A 12,440-nucleotide genomic window follows, 5' to 3' on the forward strand; every position below is an offset into this window, starting at 1 on the left:
CATAAATAATTACAACACAATGTGGTAAGGGAAAGCAAGGAGCTCTGGAGAAGCAAAGGGAAGGGGCAGACCTGCTCTCCTCGCCCCAGCCATCAGGGCGCAGGAGCCAGCTACTTGTTTAGTGCAACACTGCCTCTGTTCTGGTATATATATATACATTTTTTTTTTTAACTATTATTTTGACAAAAACTAAGAAGAAATGAATGATCCCTGTAATACTCAAAATGCTAACAGGCAGAGGAAAAATAAAATGTATAGATAATTAACAAATTTGCATTTGTAATTAAGATTTGATATTATCACCTCTGACACTGAACATTATATCTTTTTTTAAAAAATGGGGTTGAGGGGAGGAGAATTGAAGATATGAAATCTTCAATATGTATAGGTTTTCTTTACCTAACTGGGCAATAAGTATTCTTTTACACTATAAGGAAAACAAAATACATACATACACATAATTTCACATAATTTTAATCTTTATCTGACTAGCTATAAAGCCCAGATGGGCAAGATTTATCTGTCTCAGGGTTTCCATTTCTACCTGTGAAAAACAGGTAAGTTTTTCAATGCCGTCAAGATTCTATCAGCACCTTTTTAATAATGATCCTTATAAAAAGTGCTTGACTTAAGAAAGCCCCAGAACTTATTTTGATGATGCAAAGGAGAGGGTGATGAGCGAGGGCTGAGGATAAGGAACTAGAAATAGCCACCGGCATTCAGCTGTCAGGGAAATAATGAGGTGTGCAACTCAGCCAGGCATTTAACAATAAGCATAACCAAATTTGGGGAACCTATATTCAAAGTAAGAAATAGCTCTTCAACTCTTAGTGATCAACTTAGTTGAGAAAGAGCATAAAAGACCACTGAACCGAAAGCCAAAAGCTCCGCGTCCTTGGATAAGTCTATTACTTTTTAAGGCTCAGTGTCCTCATCCTAAAATAAGCACACACCACCTGCCTCAATCTCCTCCCAGGGTAGTTGTGAGGATCAGATACAAAGTATGTGGAAATGCTTTGAAAACCACAATGCACTCCATAAATTACTTATTTAAAACTCATTTTTTAAAATAAGCCTTTCTGCTATCAAAACCACAGCCAATTACCCTTTCATAATACCAAAACACCAAGTAATTTTTAAATTATAGGAATTTTTAAATAAATGTTTTCATTTTAAAGATTTAGATGTTAAGAATTTAACATCATGGCCTTCTCCAATAGATTCTCTAGGTTTACAATAATACCACCAACAGAGGAAAATATACATTTGCAAGCTTTTATTTTGTCAAGTAGCGGGATTTTAACTACTAACTAATCATTTAAGAGATTAGGATCTCTCCAAAGAACCAAAACGAAGGTTATATACATTGTGCTGGGGACCACTTTTGCCAGTGCAGTTCTAGAGTTTTCCATGATGGGCTCCTCCTGGCAAATGCTCTGGCCCTAAAAGCAGAGGGGGGATCTCAGTACAGAAGAGACATGGAGCCAGGGGTAAGACCTATTAAGCCTTCAAAAGGTATTTATGTCTACGTAAAATATATTTTAAACCCTGGGATGGTACAAGAATTGACAGCACACAATAGACAAGCAGCTACTTTGAGATTTAACCTCTCTAGGCTTCTATTTTCTCATCTATAAAATGGGGATAAGAGTCCCCTCTGGAAAAGGCTGATTAAGAAGTTACGTGGAAAGTGCTGCCTTGTACCTGGAGCATAGGAAGTACTCGACAAATCCAAGTTAGTATTGCTAGGAAGAGCAGAGTATTTCAGTTATCTTTGCCCTAAACTAAAAACCTTGCTCCTTTAAACAGCATTTTAAACAGCACTAGGAGTTCCTCCAAAACAATTTACCACAGAAATAGAATATGAGAGGGCATTTTATTGTGGGGGATTGAGGAGCGGGAGGTAGGGAAACAATAACACTTACTTATCCAGTTTCTGACATTGAGGAAACTTTGCTCATTTGTCAGATCAAAAAGCAGAAGAAACCCCATAGCATCTCTGAAGAAAGCTGTTGTCAAGCTACGAAACCTGGAAACATAAATGCAGATTGGTCACCTAAACCATGGCCCCACTCCTGAAATATAAAGCTACCAGCAGTGCCCTCAGCCTCTTACACCAGTTCATCAATAAGCGATTAGATGTCTAATAACATGCCATTGTCTCTAATAACTTCACATTATACAAGCATATCGTAGCTCTTACACATTTAGTGAATTATGCTATTACAAACGATACTTTTAACAGTATAAAATTATGTATATAATCAACGATATCTTACAAAATATAGTAAATAGCTATTTAGAACAAGAAAGAATATTTGAAAATATATGTACACTTTAGAAAATGCCATCAATTATCAAAGTTATACCTGGAATTTTCTTTTAAAATAAAAACAATATGTATAAATTAGAAATTTAAAAAAAAAACAAATTAGATGATGATATTCCAAAAGTGTATAAGACAGTTATTTATCACTTATATAAGTTTATGTGTTAATAGATTCGAAAACCCAGCCTGCAGGACAGGGATGACAAGTACTAGCTCGTGATCCCTTAGTCTCAGCCAAGAATTTATTGTACAATTAAGAGTTAATTAGGCCCAAAGCAATGGTGCTTGCTGTGTATGTTTTCCTTGTCCTGTGACAGCCTGGCTTGACTTGTTACAATGTGTTTCAGGACCTTTAATTTAGTCTCTATGGAAATCGGAAATCGCTCAGCCCTGATAACCATGTATTTATTTGGCTTTAAGGTGGGAGTAGTACTGACTCAGGCCCTATCCTTTCTTGGTATTCTTTCTTCCAAGGCTTTCTCCTGCTGTCTCCCCTCTCTCTCCCTCTAACAGCCGGTTTCCTCTTACTGTGGCTTTATGCAAAGCCTGCAACTGACAGGCTTAGGCTCCAGGGAAGAAAATCCTGGTATGAATTTGTCATCTAACTTGCTATTTTAAGTTTTCTCAAATATTTTTAATCAATGTTTTTATGAAAAGAGTCCTTATCTTTTAGAGATAATATGAAAATTGTTATGAATGAAATAATCTGATATTTGGAATTTGCTTCAAAATAATTTGGGGGAGGGAGTGAGAAGAGGTGGGGGGGTCTATATGAAATAAGATTCGCCACAACTTGACAACTATTGAAACTGGAAAATGAGTACATGAGTTCATTATACTATCCTCCCTATTTTTGTATGTACTTGAAGTTTTCCATAATAAAAAGTTCAAAAGCACATGAAAACCTTCAAGGAAACTGTGAGAGAAAACAGAAGCTGTAGCTAATGAAAAGCAACTTTGTATCAAGATCTCATGTGACTGATTTTAGTCAAGCAACTTCTGACCATATGAGTTAATTCCAACCAGATTTTCTACTAGGTTTCAACAATCAGGTAAGAATAATGCATGTAACTCTGCAGCTTTCTTTGTGGCTGAGTAAATAGCAAAAGTAAATGGAGAAAAGTGTACAAGCCTTAAAAAAAAGAAGAAAAAAGTCCACACATAAGATGGTCCATTTGAAAAGGATTCATTTTTTCCTTTGACTTGATATGAAATAAAGCCACCATTATCATCTCAGACTGATAAATTTCCTGCTAATTTGGCAGCATGTCTTATCCAGGTGCAAATCAACTCATCAGCTGGCCTTTTCCCGCTCAGGTCACCGTGTGAAGAGCAAAGCTGTTTTTCCCTTTCCTCCAACAAGGAGCACATAACTGAAGATCTCATACCTCTCCTGCCCTGCTGTGTCCCATAACTGCAGGTGGATTCTCTGGCCTCTGCCAATGGCTCCATCTGGCCCACTGGGTCTGTACACCTAAAATAGCAAAATGAAGGAGAAAAAGAGGACGTCTGAGACCAGTGAATTCTTCTCACGTTCCTATTCAGTACAACTCACCTAAGCATCAAACTTCTAAAGAAAATACTGTCTGGAATACAAGCTTGTTTGTATTTTATTCCAAATAACTGTCTTTGGATAATACAATAATTTGTATTAAAATATATATACACATTACATATTTTATAAATATATTATGAAATATATAAATAATACATAATTTATATAAAAAATAACAATCAGCTCACGTTTCCTCAAAGTTCCCTCAGGTCACTAGTTTCAGGAAATATTACCTTTCTATGATTTTCCCCGTCCCATCTTTAAAAAGCATTCTTAAAACAATTTTATAGGAAGCACTCCTGGAATGGCAGAGAAAGCACCTCTGAAAATCTCTTCCTCCACAAAAGCAATGAAAACACTGGCAAAAATTGTCAAAATCAACTTTTTCAGAACTCTGAAAATTAACAAAGGTTTGCAACATTCCAAAGAGCATTTATTCAACAAAAGTGGCTAAATATCAGTAAAAACAGTAAGTTTTGTGCTGTTTTAATTTGTCCTATTCCCATCCCCCTCTTCCCAGCTCCACAGCAATGTTTAAAACCTACAGATGCACAACTATGGTACCTGTGAGAACCATCAGCGTAGCAGCCACTGTAGGCAATGGAGGCAGAACAGGTTTGGATCTCCCCAAAAGTCTCATCCCCAGAGAACTATCTGGAAGCTGCCTGTAAAGTTCCATTCCCAGGCCTTGTCTTTGTTTTATCTTACTCACAGCTTGCTCTATGAGAACAGCCCTATCCTCAAGGCATTTGTTGAAAACAATCAGCAGCAGTTATTTAACATCACAGCTACCAGAGGCAGCAATACCAGTTGCAACTAACAAAACTCTAGTCAAAAAACTAAAAAGAGAAAAAGTAGAAAATGAGATACCCACAGGGAGATTTGAAAAGCTCCAAAATATTCCTTGGAATCTACTAGGCCATGCTCCTGTGCAGGGCTATACACACACCCAGGAAAGACCTGAAAAGATCCTAATCTCTCACCTCTGGCTGACCTTGAGGCTCTTCTCAAGCAGAAAGTGAAGGCTAAAGCCAAGTTGTGAACTGCCTGCAAGAGCATTAAGCACATGTCCCAACACACTCATAGAGCCCCTCAGAAAAAGCAGAGAGACTTACTGGTTCAAGAAATTTAAGAAACTCACTGTCCACTCATTAGCTGACCACTAAGTTATCTGAGCAGAGACTTCAGTGGCTGCACACAACAAAGAAGACAGATTTCACAGAATTAGCCTAGACATGTCACTAAACAAACAGCAGCAGCAGCAACAAAATCAGCAGCAAAAACAAGAAACCCTCAGAGGGGAGAGGAATCTGATTTCCAGAGTAGCCACATTGTATAATTTAAAATGTCGAGTTTTCAACAAAATGTATGAGACACACAAAGCAACAGGAAAGTATGGCCCATACAAATGGAAAAAAGCAACCAATAGAAACCATTCCTAAGGAAGCCCAGACGTTGAACTTATCAGACAAAGACTTTCAATCAGCTATTATAAATATGTTCAAAGAACTAAAGGAAATCATGCCTATAGAATTAAAGAAAAGTATGAGAACAATGCCTCACTAAATAGAGAATATCAATAAAGAGTAGATATTATAAAAAGAAGTAAATAGAAATTCTGGAATTGAAAAGTACAATGTCTAAAATACACTATTCACTAGAATATTCACCAGCAGGGCTCAATAGCAGGCTTGAACTGGCAGAAGAAATAATCAGTGAATTTGAAGATAGGTCAATTGAGATTATCTAGTCTAAGGAACAGAAGGAAAAAAGAATGAAGAAAAGTGAAGAGAGTCTCAGAGACCTGTGGAACACCATCAAACATACCAACATATGCATACTGGAAATTCTATAAAAAGAGGAGAGTTAGAAAGAGGCAGACAAAATATTTGAAGAAACGATAGCCAAAAACCTCCCAAATTTAATGAAAAACATTCATCTGTACATTCAAGAAACTCAGTGAGCTTCAAGAAGGATAAACTCAGAAAGATTCACTAGACATATCATCATCAAACTGTCAAAATCCAAAGACAAACAGAGAATCTTAAAAGCAACAAGTGAAAAGTGATTCATCACATACAAGAGACCCCCCCAATAAGACTAACAACTGATTTATCATTAGGAACAATGGGGGCAAAAAGGAAGTAGCAAAATGCTGAAAGAAAATAAACTATCAACTAAGAATTCTCCATCTAGCAAAGTTATTCTTTAAAATTGAAGGAGAAATTTTGACATCCCAGATAAACAAAAACTGAGAAAATTCATCACTAGCAGACCCGTCCTACAAGAAATAACAAAGATAGTGCTTCAAGCTGACATGAAAGGACAGTAGGCAGTAATTCAAATCCACACAAAAAAAGAAGAGCACCAGTAAAGGTAACATGGGTAAAAGCATGGGTAAATATAAAAGACAGTATAAATGTATTTTTGTAACTCTTTTCTTCCATTTATTAAAATACAACTTCATAAGTGATAATTATAAATCTGTATTGATGGGCACACAATGTATAAAGATGTAATTTGTATGACAATAACAGCACAAAGGGGGGAATGGAGCCATGTAAGAGCAAAGTTTTGTACAGTATTGAAATTAAGTTGGGATTAATTCAAACTAGATTGTTAAAAATTAAGATAATAATTGTAATCCCCAGGGAAATATTAAGAAAATAAAAATATATAGTAAAAAAAATGACAAGGAAATTAAATGCTATATTAGAAAATATCCATACAACACAAAATAAAGCAGTCATGGAGAAACAGAGGAACAAAAAAAGACATAAGACATATAGAAAATATGCAGCAAAATGGCAGACATAAATCCTATCTTCTGAGTAATTACAGTAAATGTAAATGGATTAAAAACTTCAAATGAAAGGCAGAAAATGGCAAAATTGATCCAAAAAAAAAACACGATCCAACTATATGCTGTCTACAAGAAACACACTATAGATTCAAAGACACGAAGAGGTTGTAATTAAAATGATGGAGAAAATATACCATGCAAATAGTAACCAACAGAGAGTTGGAGTGGCTATACTAATATCAGACAAAATAGACTTTAAGACAAAAATTGTTATTAGAGACAAAGCAGGATATTTTATAATGATAAAAGAATCAATCCATTAATAATATGTAGGGATAAAAAGGGAGAAATAAACAATTCAACAATAATATTTAGAGACTTTAATATTTCACTTTCAATAATGGGTAAAGCAAATAGTCAGATGAACAAGAAAAAAGAAGACTTGTACAACACTGTAAACCAACTAGACATAACAGACATCTATAGAACACATCATCCAACAACTGCAGAATACACATTATTCTCAGGAACACATGAAACATTCTCAAGGATAGAGCATATGTTAGGTCATAAAACAAGCCTCAATAAATTTGAAAGACTGAAATCATACAAAGTATATTCTACAACTACAATGGAGTAAAATTAGAAACCATTAGCAGAATTTTGGAAAATTCAAAATATGTGGAAATGAAACAACATGGTCTTAAATAACCAATGGGTCAAAGAAGAAACACAAGGGAAACTAGAAAATATTTTTATTTATTTATTTTTGTGTGTGTGTGTGAGGAAGATCAGCCCTGAGCTAACATCCATGCTAATCCTCCTCTTTTTGCTGAGGAAGACTGGCTTTGAGCTAACATCTATTGCCAATCCTCCTCCTTTTTTCCCCCAAAGCCCCAGTAGATAGTTGTATGTCATAGTTGCACATCCTTCTAGTTGCTGTATGCTGCCTCAGCATGGCTGGAGAAGCGGTGGGTCGGTGCGCGCCTGGGATCTGAACCTGGGCCGCCAGTAGCGGAGCCCGTGCGCTTGACCACTAAGCCACGGGGCCGGCCCCAAAAATACTTTTAGATGAATGAAAACAAAAGCACGACATACGAAAAATTATCAAATGAACCTAAAGCAGTTCTCAGAGGGAAATTTATAGCAGTAAACACCTATATTAAAAAAGAAGAAAGATATCAAATCAATAACTTAACTGTCAACCTTAAGAAATTAGAAAAATAAGAGTAAACTAAACCCAAAGCAAACAGAAGGAAAGACAATAAATATTAGAGTGGAAATAAATTATCTTTTCTTTGAAAAGATCAACAAAATTGATAAACCTTTAGCTAGACTGACCAAGGATAAAAACAGAACACTCAAATTCATAAAATCAGAAATGAAAGGACAACACTACCAACCTTACAGAAATAAAAAGATTATAAAGGAATACTATGAACAATTGTATGCCAACAATTAAATAACCTAAAAGAAATAGAGAAATTCCTAGACACAAACAACTGAAACTAATTCAAGAAGAAATAGAAAATTTAAATGGACCTATAACCAATAAGGAGACTGAATTTGTAATCAAAAAACTTCCCACAAAGAAAAGGCCAGGCCCAAATGTCTTCACTGGTGAATTCAACCAAATGTTTAGAGAAGAATTAACACTGATCCTTCCCAAACTCTTCCAAAATATAGAAAAGAAAGAAACACTTCCCAACTCATTTTATGAGGTCAATATTACCTTGATATCAAAACAGGAGATATCATGAAGAAAAAAAATCTACAGACCAATATCCATTCTGAAAATAGACACCAAAATACTAGCAAACAGAATCCAGCAACATATAAAAAGGATTATACACCATGACAAGTGAAATTTATCACAGGAACAGCACAGTTGATTCAACATACAAAAATCAATCAATATAATACACCCTGATAATAAAAAACTAAAATCACATAAGCTTCTCAATAGATGCAGAAAAAGCATTGAAAAAATCCAACACTTTTCATGATAAAAACACTCAACAAATTAGGAATGGAAGGGAACATCCTCAACCTGATAAACAACATCTATGAAAACCCACGGCTTATATTATACTTAATGCTGAATGTCTGACTGCTCTCTCCAGATCAAAAACAAGACAGGATGTTCTCTCTCATCATTCCTATTCAGCATTTTACTAGAGGTTCTCACCAGGGCAATTAGGCCAGAAAAAGAAATAAAATATATCCAAATTGGAAAGGAAGAAGTAGAACAGAAGATGACATGATCTTGTATTTAGAAAATCCTAAGGAATACATAGACACCCATATACACTCACATGCACACAATTAGAACTAATAAACAAGTTCAGCAAGGTTCTAGTATACAAGATCAATTTACAAAATAAATTGTATTTCTATACACTGCCAATGAACAATTCCAAAATGAAATTAAGAAAACAATTCAACTTACAATAGCATAAAAAAGATTAAGATACTTAAAAATAAATTTAACAAAGAAAGTAAAACTTATACTCTGAAAGCTACAGAACATTGTTGAAAAAAATTAAGGAAGATCTAAATAAATGGAAAAACATCCCACATCCATGGCTTAATATTGTTAAGATACCAATACTTCTCCAAATTGAGCCATAGACTCAATGCAATCTCTATCAGAATCTCAGGTAGGTTCTTTGGAGAAATTGACAAGCTGACCCTAAAATTCATATGAAATTACAAGAAATCCAAAACAATCTTGAAAAAGAAGGACAAAGTGGGAAGATTCATATCTCCCAATTTTAAAACTTACTACAAAGCTACAATAATCAAGATAGTATAGTACTGGCATAAGGATAGACATATAGATAAATGGAATAGAATTGAGAGTCCAAAAACAAACCCTTACATTTATGGTCAACAGATGTGCAACAAGGGTGCCAAGACCATTTAGCGGGGAAAGAATAGTCTTTTCAACAAATGACGCTGGGACAAGTGGCTATCCACATGCAAAAGGATGAAGTTGGACCCCTATTCAGACCACACATAAAAATTAACTAAAAATGGATCATAGATCTAAATATAAGAGCTAAAACTATCTGCATATCATACACCTAATAAGAACATTTATGCAGAATATAAAAAGAACTCTGAAAATTTAACAAAAAGACAACCAATTTAGAAATAGGCAAAGGATCTGAATAGACATTTCTCCAAAGAAGATATACAAATGGCCAATCAGCATATGAAAAGAGGATTACTCAACAACATTCATCATTAGAGAAATTCAAGTCAAACTATAATGAGGTACCACTTTACACCTACTAGAATGGCTGTAATCAAATAAACAATAACAAGAATTGGTGAGGATATAGAGAAATTGGAACTCTCATACATTGCTGGTGAGAATGTAAAATAGTACAGGATCTTTGGAAAAATTTGGAAGTTCCTCTAAGTTAGAGAGTTGTCATAAGGCTAATTAATTGTACTTCCAGGCATATACCCAAGAGAATTGAAAACATATGTTCACACAAAAAAAATGTATATCAATGTTAATAGAAGCACTATTCATAACAGCTAGAAAGTGAAACAACCCAAATGTCCATCAATGGATGACAAAATGTGGTATATCAATACAACAGAATATTATTTGGTCATAAAAAGGAATGAAGTTCTGATACATGCTGCAACATGGATGAACCTTGAAAACGTGATGCTAAGTGAAAGAAGCCAGACACAAAAAGCCACATATTCTATGATTCCATTCCAGAATAGGCAAACCCATACAGAGTAGATTTGTGGCTGCTAGTGGCTAGGGGGAGAAAAAATGGGGAATGACTGCTAAAGAAACTATGACTGTCATAGCTTCTTTTTGGGGTGATAAAATGTCCTAAAGTTAGCGGCGATGGTTGCGCAACTGTGAACATACTAAAAACCACTGAATTGTACACTTCAAATGAGTGAATTTCATGTTATGTGAATTATATCTCAATAAAACTATTTTGGGGAAAAAATAAGGTTACAGAATGAGAACTAATAAATAATCACATAGATATATATTGATTCTACCGATTACATGTCAATACTAAAAATTTCATGAAGATCCTATTCTTACCTAACAGGTCTCCGGGAGTGGGAGAAAAGACCTAGAGTGGGTGGGAGGGAATGAATTCTCCTATCCTGGAAGCCAGAGACCCTGTATCTTTCCCATAGAATACGCTCCATAGAATACGCTTCATAGAATACGATAGGTCTTTGTTACTAACCTCCTGACCACTTGTTGACCTGCTTCACGGTAACAGTCAATTTTTCAGCAAGAAATGTAGTCATGAAGAAGGCCATCTTCTCTCCTCTGCCACAATGACACAGTAACCTCCAGCCTTCCCCTCCACCACTAGAGTAACTTTCAGTCTTGAGGTCCTTTTTTTAAAAAAAGAGCCTCTTTCCTCATCATTCTGCAGAACCTTCCTTATTCTCTTGGTTACTTCCAGGATCAACATGCACTGCCAGCATTCCCACTCCTACTCCAACCTCACCCCCTTGGCAGCAGTGATGAGCTCTGCCACTTAGTGTTCCCTATGGGATTCCTGAGCCTTAATTAAGAGAAAAGCCATTAAAAATTATATCAGAGGCGGAGGATATAGCCCACAAAACAGGCATATGAGGGGCAGGATGGTTTGTAGGCTTCATAACAAAGGTAGACAAATAACTTTGTAGAGTTCAGAAGGGAAGATACAAGCCCAAAAGGTACCAAGGGAAAATTAAAAAGAATCTTCACTTTTACTTTGTCTCCTTGGTTTTATATGAAGGGTCTTTCAGCACATTTTATCACTCCTTCACATTGCCCAGATTGAACATAATACACTTTCATACGTACTCTTTAATTGTAGATTCTAACCTTTGTCCTCCTAATTCCTACAAAGTAAACTAAACAGACAGGCAAATGTTGACTCAGAGATTACATTTTTATATAGAAGGATGTAGAACTTACCACTCTCTTTTCCCTGAAATCAATGCCCACTGTTGTGATAAACTTGGAGTTAAATTTACCATCTGTGTACTGGTAAAGTACACTGGTCTTCCCCACTCCAGAGTCTCCCAAAGCTAAAAACTTGATGAGGTAATCATAGTCTCCATCAGACATAATGAAGAACTCAGTGGTTCACCTGCAAAATACAAACAAATGCATATTTACTAAAAATCCATTAGAAAATAGAATCCTCTGTGAATAAAGTGACTTACTTTAATATCCAGTTCAACAAGTACTTCTATGTAACCCCTATATGTCTAAGGGTTCTGTGAAGAGAGGGTTAGATATTATTCACTGACCCCAACAACCTAATAATTTGCTAGATGAGATGCTACTGAAATAGTAAATAACTAACAGTTTAGTTTAAATTTAACGTGCATATTATAGTACTGTTAAGACAAAAATTTCAAGTGAGAATGATAATCAAGAAGATAATGGTTACTAAGTCTTATATGCAGATTATATAGAACAAAAATTAACAAAAGAAAGAAGGCAGGAAGGAAAATGTTACAGGAATAATAATAATTCTTAGAGCGCAAGTGGTTCCAATTCTCCCTTCTTTTCAAAGTCTCCTGGTGCTGGCTCCTTGGTTTTTCTCTCTTTTTACTTGGACATCTAGGCAATTTCAATTATCCTATTCATTTTCACATGGCATTATAGTTCCTTCAAAGACAATGCTAAATTCACAAGTAAAATTTGGCTGACAGCTTCCTTATATATTGTTATTATATAGTACATAATACATCAGACT

General features: G+C 35.3%; 1 protein-coding gene across 4 annotated transcripts in view; it reads right to left on the reverse strand.

Annotated features, from left to right (window-relative positions):
* The window catches only part of RAB27A (RAB27A, member RAS oncogene family), a 63,496-nt gene that overhangs the window by 12,844 nt on the left and 38,212 nt on the right, over positions 1-12,440 (reverse strand). For all 4 annotated transcript variants that reach the window (XM_058541623.1, XM_058541622.1, XM_058541624.1 and 1 more), the window contains 3 exons: positions 11,651-11,825; positions 3,718-3,803; positions 1,926-2,029 (listed from right to left, as the gene is read on the reverse strand). In XM_058541623.1, coding sequence (XP_058397606.1) covers positions 1,926-2,029; positions 3,718-3,803; positions 11,651-11,803 — 343 coding nt within the window. In that variant the 5' untranslated portion in view covers positions 11,804-11,825. The remainder of the gene's footprint in view (positions 1-1,925; positions 2,030-3,717; positions 3,804-11,650; positions 11,826-12,440) is intronic.

Source organism: Diceros bicornis, chromosome 5 (assembly GCF_020826845.1).
Source record: "Diceros bicornis minor isolate mBicDic1 chromosome 5, mDicBic1.mat.cur, whole genome shotgun sequence".
In the NCBI taxonomy this organism is placed as follows: Eukaryota; Metazoa; Chordata; class Mammalia; order Perissodactyla; family Rhinocerotidae; genus Diceros; species Diceros bicornis.